General features: G+C 53.7%; 1 protein-coding gene across 10 annotated transcripts in view; it reads left to right on the top strand.

Annotated features, from left to right (window-relative positions):
* TNS3 (tensin 3) overlaps positions 1 to 19,231 on the top strand; it is a 259,293-nt gene that overhangs the window by 148,545 nt on the left and 91,517 nt on the right. For all 10 annotated transcript variants that reach the window (XM_046669114.1, XM_046669123.1, XM_046669116.1 and 7 more), the window contains 3 exons: positions 3,215 to 3,344; positions 3,658 to 3,723; positions 4,989 to 5,093. In XM_046669114.1, the coding sequence (XP_046525070.1) occupies positions 3,215 to 3,344; positions 3,658 to 3,723; positions 4,989 to 5,093 (301 nt within the window). The remainder of the gene's footprint in view (positions 1 to 3,214; positions 3,345 to 3,657; positions 3,724 to 4,988; positions 5,094 to 19,231) is intronic.

Raw genomic sequence — 19,231 nt, 5'->3', positions numbered from 1 at the left:
GAGGATTGACGTATTCTAGAATCTCGCTGAGGCGATCTAGGTAAATAAAGCTGCTAACGCCAAAGGGATGAAGGGGAATTTACAGCCTTTAATCACTCTGTCTGTGAAACATCTTTATGTCTTAAAACGGGGCATTTGGGGTGCTCGCGTCAAGCAAACTGTTGATGGTTCTTTCTGTTGAGTGCTAAGAGCACATTCTGATTTCTTGTCTTTGGTGCTAATAAGATGTACTGAGTGGATGATGAATATTTACTGGCACCGGGGATGCTGCCAGAGTACCCCAGGCAGGGCTCCTGGTGGGTGGGTAGATCTCGCCTCATGGTCGGAGCTGCTGTGTAGTGGTGGCTGCCAGGACCCCACGAGAGGGAGTCTCCTGTAGCTCCTGTCTTCAGGAGACAGGTGGAGTCGTTCCTGAGGTGGTCAGGACGACTGGGGGGAGCAGCGGGTGCCACTCCATCAATGGGAAGAGAAGTTCAATGTGAAACAGCAGGAGGGGGTGTGGGGAGTGCCTTGGGTCTCCGCCAGCACCTCTGGTCAGAATGCCGTGAAAACTGCTTAGGAGAGGGTGGGTTCCTCCAGAGGGCACTTGTTCTATGGCAGTGGGATAGGTCACTCTTCCTTCTCTTCTGAGCCCTGGGACTGTCTGAGCCCCTGTCCTATGAAAAACTAGGAGTCTTCAAACACTAGATTCAGGCTTGGCCTGGGGCGGTGCCCGTGGCCGCAGGGCGATTGGGAGCTGGCAGCCTGGGGAGGGCCATCCCCATCTCCTGTCCCTTCCTCGCTCCAGGGCGTGGTGACCTCTGCCCCTGCCCCTGCCTGGTGCATGGAGTGGGCTGGAATTCCTGTGTCATGAGTCACGGCTGTGTGCGTGGAACTGCTGCAATGAGCAATGGCCAGACGCAGAGGAAGGGAGCGGATGGAGCACCTTGAGGTGGTGGGGAAGGTGGGGGCTGGGCCTGGGGACTGCGGGGTGCGATGAGCTATCTGTCAGGAGTCAGCCACAGGAAGAGCCCTTGAACTCAGAGCAAGAGAAAAGCTCCCTGGAGAGGGAGTTGTGGTTGGGGGTGCTTTCTGCGCTGCCCTGAGGCTGTGCATCTTTGCCCAGCGCTTGCGGTGCACTCCGTGTTCACTTGGGGTCCCAGCCCTCAGGTTCCTGGTGGGTGCCCACTCTGGAGGGGAGTTGTTCGCTCTCTGTGGTTTGGTCGTTTGAGCTGATCTGGGGCTGCCTCCCTCTCAGGATGTCAGCTTCTGGAGGCCTTTTTGTGTTTTTTAATACATTGGTTCTGGTTGGTATTTATTTGAGAGCAGTAGGGTGTGGGTCTGGACCTCTCTTCCTTGTCTCCATCCTCATCTCCCCTTTTCACTCCCACTTCCAAGGTGCGTGTGGAAAGGAGGCACGCAGGGAGGGGGTCCCATCCTCCTGTAGAGATGGGGGCGCCTGTGGGCTTGCCCCCGTCCTGGAGGGCCCCTCTGCTGGGTCCCCCTGCAGTACGACGTGTGGGGCGGGAGCTCTGCTGAGCCCTCAGTGCCGTCAGCGCTACCGGGTGAGTGGTGTGCAGCGTGTTCTGTAAGAAACGCCCAGAGGACGGCCTCTGATGGGGCCCTGCTGAGGATTCAGACCCCCAGACAGAGGCGGGCAGAGACTTGTGGCTGCTGATCCATTTGCTGTTCGAAAGCAAATGGATGTTTCACATGTCCCCAGAATTCTCACTGGCTGGTTGCAGCTGCCCTGGACCCGCTCAGAGGCCAGGCTGGGGTCTGGACGCCCCGCGTGTGCACTATGCGCCCCACCTCCCTAGTGAATGCTCAGTACGTGTTTGTCAACTGGAAACACTCCCCTGACGGTCTGTTTACATTTTTTCATGTATTTATCAGGGTGTTTCCTTGTAGATAGCACGAAGGTAAACAATCCCTGGGTCTGCCCAAAGAGCACAGTTCCTGACAGCACCCTGGCTCCTGGGCCTTTTTTTCCTTTAGTTTCATAGTCTCTCTGGTTAGCGGCACAGACCCTTCACCTGCCGTGTTGTCTGCATTGCTGGTCTGGACCGTACTTGCTGCAGTAGCTTCTCACTGACCTTTGTGATGCACCAAATATTTTAAGTCAAGAAAAGTCTCTTTTGTGAGCATGGCTGCCTCTGAAAGCCCCCAAGCCTCCAGCCTCCCCTCCCTACTGGGCATGTGCAGTGAACGGCGTACCCTTCTCCACTCTGTCTGAGAGCAGAATCCAGCCTGCTTCTGGCCTTGGAGCCCTGGGGATTCGAGAAAGGAGCCCTTGCTCTGCTGTGGGGGGAAGGGAGGATCACTCTCCTGCAGCACACACCCGCTGTTGCCTGCGAGCCCTCCCAAGGGCCAACGCTACCAGCAGACCCCCTCACGCAGGAAGACCCCCATGTAAAGATGGGACATGATGCTCAGGGCCCCTGGTATGCCCACCCTTCACCGATAGTACTGAGTGCCTGCAAGGGGCACTCCCACCCTGTGCTCAGCGGTCACCCCAGAGGCCTGAGCCGCACCCCGGGATGTAATGACTCCTCAGCTCTACAGCCTGAGTTTGAACTGGATCCATGGTAATTCTGGAGGCTGGTCTCAGATGGCCATCCAGGACATCTGGACAACCCGTCACGGGAATTGAAATGCCGAGGACTCTCCCCCCCCAGTCTTCTCCTTCTCACTCTCTCTCTCTCTCTCTCTCTCTCTCTCTCTCTCTCGTTCTTTGTCCTTCTTTCTCTCCCTCTCCTGTCTCTCTCTCTCTCTAAATCATGGCATGCATGTAAGCATTTAGCATATCACAACCGGTGATGACCAGCTGCTGCTTTCGTGACAACAGAAAGGCTTTAAGTTGACACATGGAAAGCTTAGATGAAAGGAAGACTTCCTCACAATCAGTTGTCAAAATTTAGGAAAAAGAGGCCACGGAATTTGGAATTTTGTTCTCCAGAGGTTTTCCAAAGGAGAGCACCTTTAGGTCGGTCTGAGGTTGGGGTCGCCCGTCTAAAGACTGAGGACTGTGGCATTTTGGAACTTGGGTTCCATCGGGACAGCACAGGCGTCCTACGGGAGCAGCAAAGCGGCAGCGATGTTGCAGACTGTCTCTGGGTTGGGGTCCCTCGCGGCGCACACTGCAGCCCCTCTTACAAGGGAGCCTGCTGTGCACACCCACAAACGTTGCCCGTGAACAGGCTCGCCCACGGCTGTCCTTCCCTCTTTGTACCAGGTGAAGTGCTACCACAAGAAGTACCGCTCGGCCACCCGCGACGTCATCTTCCGCCTGCAGTTTCACACCGGAGCGGTTCAGGGCTACGGGCTTGTATTTGGAAAGGAGGATTTGGACAATGCCAGCCAAGGTGAGGTCGCCCGGCCCAGCGTGGACAGGCCGTTGTGGGGAGGCGGCCGCACGAGGCGCCGGTCTTGTTAATTCTTTTTCACTTTTCTGCCTACCCCTCCCGTAAACCAGCCTATTGATAAAATTATTACCAAGCTCATGAGAGATTGACGATTGATCCAGCAAAGAGAAAATTCTAGAGAAACAGTGAAACTACTGATACTTTCTCTGCCGCTGGGTGCACTGATGCAGATTTTGGGATGGTGCTGTCCTGGATGGAACATAAGGACAAAATTCACCCATACTTTTTTGGCTCTCATCTCTCTCTGTTTTAGATGACCGTTTTCCTGACGATGGGAAGATTGAGTTAGTCTTCTCAGCCACTCCAGAGAGGATTCAAGGTGGGTAGAGGGCAGAAGGCCGGGGGCAGGGTGCTCACTGGTTGGGTGATGGTATGTTGTCTGTACAGTCTCCAGCCTTTGCACATATTTGGAAATTTTCGTAATAATTTTTTTTTTTTTTTGAGGAAGATTAGCCCTGAGCTAACTGCTGCCAGTCCTCCTCTTTTTTCTGAGGAAGACTGACCCCGAGCTCACATCCGTGCCCATCCTCCTCTGCTTTATATGTGGGATGCCTACCACAGCGTGGCATGCCAACAGTGCCATGTCCCCACCCGGGATCCGAACCAGGGAACCCCGGGCCGCTGAAGTGGAACCTGCACACTTAACTGCTGCGCCACTGGGCCGGCCCAATACATGGTTTTTAATAATAGGATATTAGACAGTGAGGAGGCGGCCTGGAGACCATGGGGCCCAGTGGGTCAGGAAGACCTTAGAGGTAGAGTGACTTGCCCAAGGAAGGGCCTGGAACCTCAGGCCTGGGCCGTGCCTCAGTCTCCTGACGTTCTGTCCCTCCCTCTCCAGGGAGGTTGTGCTGGATATTTACTTCTCCCCTCAACCAACAACCAAATGTTTTTAAAGAAGATTAAAAGAACCACAGACTGCAAATATTTGTGTGTGAAATAGATTCTCCTTTCTTCTAAAAATACATTGGAAGAGGAATCAGTCCCTTTATCATCAAGGTGAATGGTTCATTTCCATCACCGAGACCCATGTGTGTGAAAGGTTTAGTCCGGTTAATACCTGTGCAAATAATCATGCTGCTTCTACGCTCCGTGTCATGGATTGAGGCATGAACAGTTCAATGCCAGGCTTGGGAGGCCAGAATCCCCTTGGCATTCACAGAATGACTCAAGGAAGGAGTGTGGATTTGGGAGCCCAGAAGCCGGGCCCAAACCTGCCTCTCCCGTCCATCTGCCCTGAGGCTGCTCCTCTCGGCGCCTCTGGATCCTGATCTGTGAATTGATCCGGGTGCTCCTGTGTCCAGAAGTAGCACTCAGTGCCCAGAGCCTGACACACGGTGGACAGAGGACCAGTGTTCGCCTTTCCCTCCTGTCACGTGTTTTTAGGTTTTAACTATTATGCAACCTGTCCAAAATATTGCTCACAGCTGTGATTAATGCCTGGCTTGTGGGAGAAGGGGCAGGTCTAGGTGCTTGGTGCCATTACTCAGACCCAGCCGCCCCTCTGCTGCAGCACTGGGGCAGAAGCCTGGAGATGGTGTCTCGGCTGGTACGAACACCCGTGTCCCCCTCCTCCCCATGCAGGGTGTGAGCATTTGCGCAACGACCACGGAGTGATCGTGGACTTCAACACAGCAGACCCGCTGATCCGCTGGGACTCGTACGAGAACCTGAGCGCAGACGGTGAAGGTGCGTCCGGTTACCGTGTTCCGAGTTACCAAAGAGAAGGGCCCAGAGGGAGCAGCTTGTTCATGTTTAGATCAGAATTGTCCCTGCTGTCTGCTCAGAGGCTGGAAATCCCACGTCTCTTTGGAGGTCCAGAACCCACGCCGTTGTGAGTTTGAGGATGTTCATGAGAATCATGGTGAATTGGGGTCGGGCTTCTGACGAAGCTGTAGGGGTGGTGGCTGGTGAGTAAGGTCATCCATCTAGGAGTTTTCTTGCCCAAAGTTGCGTGTCAGCACGTTGCCAGGGACTGTCTTCTGCCTTCTTCCTTCCCTTTCCGTTTGCATACGGGGAATGCCAGGTGTCTGGTCATGGGCAACCTTCCTACTATTGTGGCTCCCCACGGGCAGCAGACTTTCTGGTTTCGTTTCTGTTTGCTAGTTACCCTAGTGTCCTGGTTTTATGGCTGTGTCACCTTAATCTCTATTTTTGTGAGTGCGTCTCACTCAAATCTATTCTCGGTTTGCCCACTGAATATACAGTTTGGGTCACAGGTAGCATAAGGAAGAGTGAAGTGAGGGTGTCTGCTAGGTTTACCTGAAAAATCCGCTGGGGGCTGAGTTCAAAGAGAGATCCAGACATCTCCCAGGCTCCTAAGAACACGGGTCTTTCATCTTTTTCAGGCTCTGACTGAGAATCAGATCTGATTTGGGAAAGAACCAAAATACTTTTTGTCCAGTTATTTTCATCCACTTGTGAATAGCTGAAAGTAGGCGTTGTGGACATCACACCTCCAGTGCCATCCGTGTGGATCACTGAGCTTGCAGCGACTGGCAGGGACGCCTGTGGTCCACGCCAGGGGCCACGACTGTGTCGCAGGGGGCACGTGCCCCCTCTACTTGTCCACCTGGAGGACTGGGAAGTCAGTCTGCGGGGCTCATGTCAGTATTTTGGGGATGCAGACTGTCTTGCTATCTAGAGACAAAGTGTGCATCAGTCATGTGCTTCAGCGTGGTTCCTAAGTGCCACGGGAATGTTTCACCCAGAACCAGCTCTGCATTGTTTGATGACCTGGCTTTCCCATTTAACACACCTATCTAAGCGTCTGCACACATCTGTAAGCACCTTTTCCCATGCCCAGTTCACTGGCCACACTTGTTCCATCAGAGGGCTCCCCCAGTGCACTTGATCTTGCACGGAGCTCGTGTGGGATCCAAGTCCTCACTGTTGTAATACCACCTCCACGGCCCCTGCCTCCGAAGCCCTGCAGACCCTCAGGATTTGGTCCTCTTGCACAGACATTCCCCAGAAAGCACACACAGCTTCCCTCGGGTGGAAATTTCCTTCTCCTCCCCGACTCTCCAGCACTCCTCGGCGCCTCTTAGGTGGGGAGGCCGATCTGGCTTGGTGAACTCATTCCCTGGCCCTCTGAGCTCTCTCCCAGAACCACAGTCCCTGGCTTGGGTCCCTGAGTGAGGGCATAACTGACTCCTGTTCCCACAAAGCCTGGGGCCCTGGTGGGTGGGAAGCAGGGTCTCAGCCATATTTCCGTCAAGGCAGAGGCTCCATCCGGGGGTAAAGGAGGTTTGCAGCCTGTGGAACGCTATCTTTCTGCTAGAAAGTGATGTGTTACAACACTCTCTTTTCTACCTCCACCCCGTCTCTAGTCCCCACTGGTAAAAAAACCCAGAAGCACTGACTTAAGCTGCATTTATCTCTAGAAATCCCTACCATCCCGGAACGGAGCCCCCCATAGCTGCCTTCAGGCGAGGCCCTTGACCTGTTTTTATCCCTGAGCATAATGTTGTGCTTTCTGTACCAAGAAAGGAACTGGCAGGGAACTTGTTCATGTGCACAAGCGATCCCAGATGTCCTGTCTTCATCATGGAGAGTCACTCCTCTCCCCGGGTCGGGGCCCTGGCCGGGCAGCGGGGGCCAGCTGCTGCATCCACATTTCACGGGGCGCTCACTATCCCAGGGACAGAGAAATGGTGGTGTGGAGGGTGCACAGTGTGGCAGCCTGCCAGAAACTTTGCGAATGTCACCTTAGTCCTCACAAGAACCTGTAACCCATTTTGGAGATAAAGAGGAATCAAAAAGTAGCAGTTGCCTTCAGGGTTGCATACTGTCAGTGATTAAGGTGAAGCCGAGTGAGTTGTTGGGTGCTGGAGATCGTGCAGGACAGAGACTGTGGAAATGGGACTCAAGTCCAGGCCTGTCTGACCCCAGAGCTATTCAGTGCAAACCTCATTTCTCTAGCTAGAAGCCCTCCGCTGGTCCCGGGCCAGGCGAGGCCTGCAGACCGCAGAATCCGCTTTGGCCAGTTTGAGCAGAAAGGGATTTGTTAGGAGGGCACTGGGGCGAGCTGCTGGGCAGGTGGCCGCTCTCCGCCCCTGGGCTGCACAGTCTCAGGGCTGCTCACTGGGCCCCAGCCGCACAGCAGGCCCTCAGCTCATGGCTGGGAAACGGAGTTGGGATGGGCTTGGGGCAGCTGCACACGTGTCAGGTGACATGTGACACGGGCAGGGAGAGCTGTCTGTGCTGGATGCCTTGGGCCGGCCCAGTGTCTCTCCCTCCATCCTTTGCTTCTCCTCGTCTCACTGTCTGCTGTGGCTCCTTCCTCTTTTAACCGGTCGTCAGCCCGGTGCCTTCCTGGGCGCTGGCACACGAGGATGCGTCGAGCAGACGTGGCTTCTCCTAAGGTGCTTGTTCAAGGGGTGGAGACCAGAGCAGGGTGGCAGGCTTCTCAGTGGAGGCACCGGGGCAGAGTAGGCAGGGCAGCATGGGGCATCCAGTCAGGGGGCCTGGCCGGGAGCAGTGGGAGGTGCCGCCGCTGGTGTGGTGCTGTCAGTTGTCATCACTCCAGAGCTGTGCTCCATAAAGTCTCCATGCACTGAGTTAGTGGACTCTGACCCCTGCTTCGGGGAGGGGCGGGTCAGGGTCCTGCGAGCCCCTGTCACAGCATTTTCCTCTGCCGAGCGATACGTAACCTTGTTTCGTGCGCGGTTCCGTCTCGAGACACCTCGTCTAATCTGTGTTTTTGATTCCTTGAGCTCAGCCAGCAGCACTAGAACTCAGGCCCGAACGAGGCTTTGCTCACACATCTTCTCTCCGTCAGGCACATTACGGCCTTCTTGCACCTAGGAACACCTGACAGCGCTTCAGCACTATGCTTGGGGGTCATTTTAAACAGCAAAATCACCAGCAAAAAACCCCCAAATGTGGCATTAAATAGGCCTGGAGAAGGACCCCTGTTTACGGTGTGGGGGCTGAAATGAAGGTGAGACCCCAGCTATGCGTCAGGCGGTTCTAAATTGTGGCCGCTCTGCACATGTCAGCAAATGACCATGGAAATGCCACATATGTTGGTTTGGGGATTACATATAAATAATTCTTAGTGAGTAGGTGAACTTGCAGATATGGAATCATGAATGAGGGGGGTTGACTGTACTTGCTGTTTTGTTTTCTCAAAACTTATCTTGTTCCTTTTCTCTCTTCTGCGAGGCTCAGCCCTTTGGGCCCAGGGACGATGACTGGTCCACCCAGGGAGGTGTGGGAGCCACAGCTCTGCATCAGCCTCCCGGTTTGGTTCCCTGCCTTTCCACTTGTGCTGTGTGGCCTTGGACAGGGTACTTGACCTCTCTGTGCCCTTCCCTCATCTGCACAGTGGGAACAGTCGTAGTACCAGAGCTGCTGAGAGAATGCAGTGATGTGATCAGCGTGAAGTGACAGGGTCCCATAAACAGTGTTATCACTTCCCTGAAGCCTTGGAGCTTGGTGAGGACCTAGTCTAATACGGGGCCAGTGAAGGTTTGTGGAACCCCGAGATGTCTGTGGGAGAAGCGTGCGTCTCCCATCTTTCCTGACACCGTTGGGCAAAACTAAGTGGCACTGGGGCCTGTGATGAGGGCCACCTTGCTATAGGCTCTGGTGACTTTTCTGTTCCACCTAGAAAACTTTTCTGCTCCTGTCTGCCTCCCCTTCATGCTAACGATGCTCAGCGATATGGGACCGCCCCAGGCACCAAGTGTTACTGAATGATGCGCAGAGAGGATTGCCCTGGTAGGATGTGCCTGTCCCATCAGGGTCACATCTGCATGATGCCTGAGGAGAGGCCACAGCACCCCATGGATCCCTGGATTCGAATGTCACCCCCGGGGCAGTGAACAGGGCCGCTGAGGAGGGCCTGGAGTGATGGAGGATCTCAGCGCCCGCACATGCGCGTGCCAGCAGCACCCTGCTTCTCCTGTCTACACTAGGCTGTGCCATACTGGGGCCGCTGTCTCCTTTTCCTCTCCTGCTCTTCTGACCCATTCCTTTTTTTTTGAGGAAGATTAGCCCTGGGCTAACATCTACTGCCAATCCTCCTCTTTTTGCTGAGGAAGACTGGCCCTGAGCCAACATCCGTGCTCATCCTCCTCCACTTTATATATGGGATACCTGCCACAGCATGGCTTGATAAGCGGTGTGTAGGTTCACACCCAGGATCTGAACCAGCGAACCCCAGGCCACTGAAGTGGAACGTATGAACTTAACCATTCCACCACTGGACCGACCTCCCAATTCCTTTTTTTTAAAGTAATCTGGGCTGGCTTCCCTTCTCTTCCATTGACCCTCCACCGTCCACACGGTGTCTTCCCTCCGCACTGGGCAGCACAGTGCTCCCTAAAGCCTGCAGGGTCCCAGCCTGCCCAGCCCAGACTACTTCTCTCCTCACCCTGGACATATCTGCCCCATTGGTGGTGTGGCCACCTCTCCATCTCGGTTCGCTCGTGAGCCACATTCTTGTCTGAACCTCAGTTTCCACATCTGCAAAATGGTCTTCTTTAATTAGCTCATCCTGGAGACAGCCTCCGACCTTGTGAGTTTTTTTAATTGTTGTACATACAATTCCTCTTTTTCATGCATCTCACATTTCCTTAGGGCCTGCCGTGTTTCTGACACTGTGATGGGCTCAGGGTGAGAAAAATAAGTAGAACTTCTAATGGGGAAGATGTGTGTGTGTGTATGTATATATGTGTGTATGTTTGTGTGCATGCATATGTACGTGTGTGTGTGTGTATCCATCTGTCTATTTACCTACCTCAACAGTCACCCTAGGATGCGCCCTGTGCTGTAACTAGAGTATGTTCCAGGAATTAGGAAAGTATTGAAGAGAAGCAGCTACTTAGCCTGTCCACTCCAGGGAGACTCACAAAGAAGAAGAGGGCTCTTGCAGGCAGGGGTGCAGGAAGGGAGCATGGGGTGTGCTGGAGGAAGCAGTGGACGCTGGGTGACGGAGGGTGAGGCTGAGCCCCATGAGGAAGCATTGTTGTGCGGAGCCTGCTCTTTGCTGCTTGGCAGTGAGGATCCCTGGAGGGACCTGGCTGGAGAATCTGGGAACATGACACACAGGCTCCCTGGAGGGCGTCGGGCTCTGGAAGGAAGGGAGGCCCTGGCAAGAACTGCTGGGCCTGGACTCGGGCGTGGCTCCGGGTGGACAGTAGGCGCTTCCTATTGAGGTGGTAGATAAGTCAGACTCCATGCCAGATTCAACCCAAGGGTGAGAGTGAGGGAAGCTTCCAGCATGGCGCGTGGTTGGACAAGAAGCCTTGCTCTGCTCATCCTCTCCTGGATTCCTGGTCTTGACCTACGAGTGAGCTTCTGGCCACAGGTCAAACTGTTGCTGATTCCAGGGCGAGTAGATGGGGCCACTGTACACCCAGGGTTTGGTTCTGCTACTTTAACTCGAGACCTGATCAACATCCCAGAGTTCAGACGTGGCCTCCCAGAGGACCACAGTTGTTTCAGCGCCCGACGGGCTGGCTGCAGCCCCCGCTCTGAAGGGGACTCAAATTCCTCAGCACTTCACAGTGCGATGCGGTCCTGCTGCCTTCCATGCAGGAGGCGCTGCCGAGGTCCCAGCAGTCAGGCTGCTGGTGAGGATGAGTTGGGTCCAGAAGCTTCCTGCCAGGGGTGTGTGCAGAGTTGACTGGGGTTCAGGGCATTAGAAGTGCCGGATCAAGTTGCGACATTCAGGTGATGCCATTTTGAAAATGGATTTGACAGCATTTCTCCCCGGAAATTGTTGGGTTCTACAATTTGGAAAAGTGAAGCAAGCTTTGACAACATGGCAGAAGGGTTCTCCACTGGAGTCTGGCGGGTCAGACCTTAGGTCCTGGCGCTGCTCTCTGTCCAGGGCCCAGGTCCTCGTTGGCGGGATGGGCATCTGCCAGCTGAGCTTCCAGAACTGTCGGCTGCTATCAGTGTTTGGCCACCATCACCGCTCACTGAAGGCTTTCCTTCCTTTCCAGACAGGAAAATTTCTTCAGTTCTCCAAAGCCTTTCTAAGCATCGCTTGCTTCGATAGTTCAGTGAAAAGCAGCCGTCATGATGCATCGGACACTGTGGTGGATGCTGACGGCATTTGCCACTTTAGATGGCCTGATGGGCACCTTGTTTACACCTTGGAGAGCACCATCCTTTCACTGTCCCGAGTTACAGGCTGCAGCTCTGCGGCCCTGAAGGTCCCCTCTCAGGTGTGATCCCTGACCCAGAGTTAATCGTCCCTTGATAAGGGATTGCAGGCAACAGTTGGGAAGGAGGGTGACGCGTTCATCTTATCTGAGATACGAGAGTCTCACCCTCTGTGCTAAGAGCCATAAAAAGTCCGTGGGTGTTGACTGTTTAAAACAGCCTGGATCATGTTGGTGTGATGTTGGAGGCAGTTTAATGAGTCATAAGCAGCCCTGAGCTGTCACCTCACTCACAGTCCATTGCTCTTCTAGCTCAAGCCATGTCAGAGAAGTCACCTCAAAATCATGTGGTCCTGGACAAGTTGGCATGGATTACCCCATGTGAGTTCCCCAGGGACGGCCACACACATTCAATAGCATGACCCCTGGGACAGACAGTGGACATGGGAGTGAGAGGTCCTGTCCCACCTGTGCACAACCGTTGGGCTGTGGGACCCACTCCGGGGCCCTGACATCCTGCTGGCCAGTGTGTCCTATGCACATGGACAGGGGTCTGAAAGGTGGTGTCATGTTGGTGTTACTACAGTTCCGGTATCTTCTTAGAGTCCAGCCAGGCACATTTATTCTACTCTTACCTTCCTCCTGCCATTTATGGCCAGTTTCGACCTCACTCCTCTTCTTTGATGGCTGCACCTGCTTAAGCAGCATGCACCCAGAGATTCCCGCATCCTGTGCCCTGCATCCTGTCCCTGGAGTGCCAATCTTTGGCCTCTGTCACTAGTGCTCTGCACTGGGGACTAGCAGCTTAGATCTGACTGCAGGCGGGTTCTCTGGGGGGTGAAGCTGGAAGTGGGCCCAGCCCATGGTCTCCCTGGGACCCAGAGTCCCACAACTTCTACTTGAGTGGGAGCTGCAGAAATTGTGTAAAAATGGTGTGGCGAGGGGTTTGTTTCTTGCCCCTGCTTTAAAAGCTCTTGCAGACATGCTTTTACTGGATGGCGTCTCAAGCGAGCCCCTCCTGGTCGCTCCTCCACCTCCCTCCTAGCAGGACACTTGCATGTTGGCTGCGTGAATTCAGCTCAGATCAAACCTGCGGAGTTCTTCTGTGTCCTCTGTCGGGAGAACCTTTCTCTCTGTTGCCAGTCACAGGCAGGATTACAATCTTCTCATTTTGTGTCTCTGCACAGCCTTGAGGTGCATTTTTGCCAAGTCGGCTCAGGCATCGTGGCGATGTCACCAACATAGGAATGGGTACTGACTTCAAGTATTTGATAAGTGGAACCCAAAGCCTGAGGGAGAAGGGGCCTCACCTCCAGCAAGCACACACATCCTTGGGACAGCTCCTCCGCCTCTGGCCTGATGTGGTTGCACTGTCGTTCTGCTTCCATCTCTTCAGGCTTAACAAATGTCTAGGGGCCTTTCGGATCACATGCTTCCTTCTTGGGAAAGTGCTGCAAAGCGGAGAGGAGAGGGCTTCTCAGGAGGGAAAGGATGCTGGTTAATTAACGGAAAAGGGAGGTGTTTGTAAAAAGGAGCAGCTGGGAAAATCTCATTGGCTTGGGTCCCTTTATATTGTCCCCATAGGGACAGGCATCGTGGGCCTGTTCCTTTTAAGGAAATTGGTCCCCTTCTATTATTGTGACACTGTCTTGGCGACGGTGTTGATGGTGGGAACAGTGGTGTTCCTGGGTCGGACGCTGTGTCCTGGAGTTCGAGGGCTCCAAACAGACACCTCAGGAGTGGCCTCACGCCTTCCACCCATTCCCCTGCCAGGACCCCCCTCCCACCATCCCTACTTTATCTTTTATATTTTTCATGTTGGGGTTCTGCATAAAGACTTATTTCAAGACCAAGGTCTGTCATTCAAAGGTTGGAAGTTGCTGCCCTGTGTGCTTGTTTTGGGGACTCTTGATAGGGAAAATCACGTTCAAGTCTCGACCAACAAGATATTTGATGTTAAATGCACACACAATTGCATATATGTGGCCTTTTATTCTCTTTGTAGGTCAAAGGACAGAGGGGAGTGGCTGTGTTACTCTGTCACTGTTCCCTGAGTTGTCATGAGGGCCGGGCTTAGAAGGTGGAAGACGGAAGAGTGAGCAGCCAGTGAGCCTGTGCCCTGGCTGATTTACACCGATTGCAGAGGATGTGTCTTGTAAAGCATCCAGCTATTAGGGTCATTTTAGAGGCAGTGTGTGATGTTATATACCCACAAGCCCAGGGGTTTGGAATTCCGGGGTCAGACAGCTAGTTGGTGAAGCCCGCATGGACGCCAGGCCCGCTGGCTCTGCGGCTCCTTCTCCTGGATGTGCCTGGCGGTCAGGCTGACAAGGCAGGAGGCTGAGAGTGCAGTGGGTGCATGGGGCGGGGGCACTCTCGGACCCAGTGCAGAAGCCAGGATGCAGGAAGTGGGGAAGGAGGACTGGATATGAGTCCTGCTTGATCTTGGCAGTGTCAGGCAGCTTGTGTGCTGGGAGGGGACCCAGTCAGGGCCATGGGGGCTATTGAGACAGGGAAGGCTTGAAGGAGCCCCCACTGGCTATGGACAGGTTGCCGGGGTGGGCAGTAGGGTGTGTCCAGTGATGCTGAGGACCCTGCATTTGTAAGGCCTCCTGTGTGTTTGGAGGGGGCTTGGGCAGTAGCCGAGGTGGCAGTGATGTGCCCTGGGTCTCCACTGGTTAGGAAAGGAAGCACAGAGGAGCTCATCTTGCCCTTGATGTCGTAACTTTGGTGCTGGAGTTACAGACTCCACGGTGCAGGTGGCATGGACCCGTGTTTGTGGAGAACAGCAGGAGCCGAGCTGGGGAGGACGTGTGAGAAGTGAGGGGGCCCAGGTCAGTTCTCTGAGCTCCAGGGTGTGAAGAGCTCACTCAAGCATTAGCAGTTTTACAGGAGAAGCCATGGAAGCGTGATGATGGGGGATATTGAGCCTGGGCCAGTGGATGTCGGCAGAGTGGGAGGTGAGGCGGCAAAGGCAGCCAGGACCGCTGGACAGTGGGGTAGCTGGAGGGCACGGGGTTCTGGAGGAAAACGAGTTTTGGATGGAGGTGGAAGTGGCCTGAGGTGGGGCAGGGACGGAGGCCTCCTGGTGTGCCACTGCCCCTCCAGAGGCACCAGGGGCCGGGCCTGGCCAGGCAGGGCGGCTGGGTCAGCCTTGGGGTAGGCGGGGAAGATGAGCTGGGGAGAGTCAGTCCTGAGAGGGATGGGTGGAGATGAGCGAGAATGGGGCCAGGGGCCAGGGGGCCAGAGGGATGGTGTTTGTTGAAAGTCAGTGGGTTCATGCTTTAACATCAGAACTTTCTACCAGAAGAGGAGTTAATTTAGATGCCACTTCCCTGTGCGCCTTATGAGGAGGCCTCATGGGAGGCGAGCCCGGTGGTGGCTTGCCCTCAGGCCTTCGTAGGGGCTAATGGGGAGCAGCGCCCTGATCCTTCCTGGTGGGGTGGTCTTCTTTTTGCCTGGACCTTGAATGTGAAGGTCACTTCCCATCGCCAGCTTTATCCTGGAGACCTGGAGGGCAGGACGAGTGTCTCCCTCCTTTCATGGGCGCCAATTACCTTGGTTCTTAAATAGACCGTTGTTACCATGTGATTCCCAGGCTTATGATATTCTTAGTTTTTTGTATTGAGACAAAATGTACATAACTTAAATTCACCATTTTAAAGTATGCAATGCATTGGTTTTTGGTACATTCACAAGGTCGTGCAACTATCACCACTTTCTAACTCTAGAACATTTCCGTCACCCCCAAATGAAACCCCGTACCATCAGCAGTCACACCCCGTTCCTCACTCCCCCTGCTCCTGGCAACCACCAGCCTTCCCCTTCTCTCTGGTTTCCCTCTTCCAGACATTTCTCATAAGTGGAGTTACGCATGTGTGGCCTTTTGTGACGGGCTTCTTTCACTTTGCACGGTGATTTCAGGTCCGCCCTGTCATATCAATGCTGTGTTACTTTTATGGCTGGATAGTGTGCCTTTGTGTGGATGCACCACCTTGGGGCTATTCATTCGTCAGCAGGCAGGTGTTTGGGTTGTTTGCACTCTGGCTGTGCTGAGTAATGCTGCTGGGAACACTCTGCACACATTTTGACTTCAGGGTGTTCTTATGTCACTGATCTTTTCTACTAACTTTTGAAATTTCCACTTCTTTCACCATCATCCTAATTGGTTTAACTTTTCTAGTTGGTTCTCCTGTCTTTATGGGGCCCCAAACAGGAATCACACTGAACATTCTGCAGGCCTCTTGTCTCACTTTGCCAACTACTCGCAGAGATTCTGGGGAAACCCACCCAGTCTTTTCTTTATTGGATATGTAACCTCATGCACAAAATTCCAAATTGGTAGGTTAGGAGGTTTGAGGCCTTGCAAATCCTGAGCCGCAGAGCTCCCTGTTGGCCAAATGTCAGCAAAGGCTCTAAGCCCAGTTGTGTCAGGAGAAGTGGATACCAACAGCCTGAATGGGCTCCGTGTAACCAAGCCCACCAGTGAGCACAGATGGAAATGACGGCGTTCTGAGCGTACCTTCTCAGAGGTCATCAGCAACATGAACGCAAGATCTGAAGGCCACGTTGGTGCCAGGGGCCATGTGTCCGTGAAGGCTTGTAGCAGCTCATTTGTAAAGCTGTCCTCACCGTGAGGAAACCCACCCTGAGCCACACACACAACAGAAAAATGAGCAGCATGAAAGGAAACGCTCCTTTTGGACACACTACTAATCGTGCAGTTTCTTCCTGCTAGAAGTGGAGAAAGGAGGCCACTGGTCAGCGCAAGGATGTGTTTGTCTCTTTCTAATTATTGGTGCCTTAGCTGTTGTTTTTTGCACAGTTGTCAGCTTTGTGATGCAAAGGTCTGATTTCACGATTTTGTCCTAGAGAAGGCTGGGACCCCAGCCACATCTGGACATCGAATTGTCAAGGCCCCTGACTTCATAACTTGTCAAGGCCCCGCACGCTCCGAAGAGACACAGGCGTTCATCTCAGTCCTTAAACCAGATCTTTCAGATTTCCATTTCTAATCTCTTTGCTTTTGACGTGAATTCTTTGAGGAAACAATATTGTATGATGTTAGTCACTTCCTTTATTACAGTGATGATGTTACGCAAAGTGGGCACAACGATGTGGATTTCCTTGATAAGAAGGTGGATCAGCCAAGACCCTTTCCCAATGCCAAATGGAATAGACCTTCTTGCATGGCAAGTGCTTTATGTCCCATAATAAAAGAGATCCTTTCTCCGAAGCACCAACTGCGTGTGCTCTCACTACCCTGCACGTGCCGTGTGCCTCTGTGGCCATTTCACTGACTTAAGGAAGGTGGTACTACTCTGCCCGTGCTGACAATTGGTTGTGTCCTGTCTCCCTTCTCGAGCTGATGGAGTTGTGGTGCTTGTAAGGGTTCTGGCTGTGCTGTGGAAACCTGAAGGCATGAGAATGGGCTTTGCTGGTTTGCTCTGGGGTGTTCTGTTCATTTAAAGAGTTGCAAAGCCTGTGGTTGTGCTGTGACCGATATGCAGCCAGGGCAGAGGGTAAACCGTTGGCTGAAGCCCACCTAAATTGAAATTAATGTGGCCTGAGATGCGAAGGAGCTGCTGGATAGAACTCTGAGGTCTGGGGCGGGCAAGGAACTGTGCAAGATATGCCGTGTGCAATCAACACTGATGATGAACTCGGGCACATCGAGTGTGAAAGATTGAGTCCCGGGCGATGGAGGATGTAAGGCAAAGATTTCACAGCTGATATTTTGAAGAGTGCAAGCAGATGCTGAAACTGTGGTTTATAAACTGCAGCAGGTTGGTGCTGGCTCCCAGCGGCAGCTCGGCAGGCTTGGCAGGGAGCTCAGAGGTCTGGCTGAGTGGCTCTGGGAAGGAGCCTTTTCTCCGCCCCCTCAGCCTCCAGAGTTCAAATTTCACTAAACCTGATTGCACAAAGCTCCACCCTCCTGTTTACATTGCACTGGCCTTTTTGGTGGAATCAAAGTCTCCTGTTTGACCAACAAGAGCTTCCACCTTCAGACTAGCTGGAGAGGGAGGCTGGGTGTCTGTGGGGAGGCACACCCCGACCCCAGGATGCTGCTCTTCTGGGGTTGAGGCCTTTCTTCGTGGAAAAGTGGGTCCCACAGGCGTAGACTGAACCAGCTGCTGGGCTGTTTGGAAGGAAGGTAAGCAGGGCGTCTGCACTTGTGTGTGTGTGTGTGTATGGCGGGGTGGCTTCTGTAAGGCTGCAAAGACCTGCAACAGGGCCGAGCACTTCTCTGAGACTTGCAAACCAGAGGAAACTACCAGAGGGCCCGAGGTGGTTCTCCCCAGGCAGAGTGAGGGCTTCAGGGAGGGAAGGGAGTGAAGTGATGAGCAGAAGAGCAGTTCTCACCTGGCGGGAAGGAATGTCCCGGGGGCTAAGGGAAGAGGTTTATTTGCAGGTTAGAGGAGGCTTACGTAGCTGTTTCTTCTCTTGGGGGCATCAGTGATGGTTTGAGATGGAGCTTGTGTGCCGAAGCTCTTGGCCAGCTCTGTGGCTAGCTGGCCAGGTGGCCACTGAGTCAGCCCACAGGGCGTCCTGTTTTCCTGGCTGCCCGGGTCTCAAATGTGTTTCGCAGCTAGGAGTGCCCGAAAGGGCTGTGCTGTCAGAGGCTGCCAAGATAAGTTTCCTCGGCATGACGAGCCCGAGTTGGGGTGTTGGATAGGACAGGTGCCAACCGGCAGGAGTGGTCCTGCCCACCCTCATGTTTGTGTGGGCTGTCTGGGGCACGGTTGCCATGGCCAGGACATGCCTGCCACAGCCCCACACCAAGCCCCAGGGCTCCTTTATCGCAGCATTCCGTAGCCTCGCCCAGGGGACCTACAGGAGCGCTGGAATCCATGTGGCCCCGGCTCCGAGTGCTGGTCCTGGAGTGGGGCGTGTCCTTTTCCCGAGAGGCGGCTTGAGGCTCTGTGCAGAGCCTTCCTGGTTGGAATGCCCCTGCTCCTGCTCTCGCTGTTCTTTTTCCTAGTCTATGTTTCTCAAAGAATTTACAACCTGCCTTGTTTTGAGAAAACATCTGCTCAGATCTCAACTTGGCTCCAAAGGAGCAATTTTCAGCTGCCTCCCTTGGCAGGTGAGGGTCCTGTGCCTGCAGCCACCAAGTCACCATCCTGCTTGGGCGCCTTCCTGCCTGGCAGTGCAGAGTGGGACTGGAGTGGGGGGTGAGGGCAGGCATTTGCTCTCAAGATGGGAAGGCTCACCAGGAGAAGCTACGTGCCAGGATGGAGTTACTTCTGGAACTCCAACTGAGGAGAGAAATGCAGTTTACCTTGTCCAGAGGCCCAAGCCAGAGTTTCACGTCCGTGTGGTTTCTAGCGATTTATTACCATCTTTTGCTTTTTGTTAAAAAAAAATAAGAGGAAAAGGGCACATTTCATCTAACCCTGTAATGTATCAAAGTTACCTTTTCTCTACTTTTGTAGATTAAAGGTAATATTTTCAAAGGCCCATTCTCAGCTCTCGAGTTTCTCTGGAAAGGGAAATACTTCAGTACAAATGCAGGGGAATATTTACTTAGCGCACAGGCAGAATCCTATGCAATAAAATAAACACAAACCTTGTTTTGCGAGAGGTTATGAATGCTACAGTTAGAAAGGTCCACGTGGGAAAGAGAGCGAGCTCCCTGCGTGTGTGACAGGGTGAGATAGGAGGACCCCCCCCCCCCCCCCCCCCCCCCCCCCCCCCCCCCCCCCC

This window comes from Equus quagga, chromosome 8 (assembly GCF_021613505.1).
Source record: "Equus quagga isolate Etosha38 chromosome 8, UCLA_HA_Equagga_1.0, whole genome shotgun sequence".
Classification (NCBI taxonomy): domain Eukaryota; kingdom Metazoa; phylum Chordata; class Mammalia; order Perissodactyla; family Equidae; genus Equus; species Equus quagga.
This window is presented reverse-complemented; position numbering and strand designations above follow the sequence as displayed.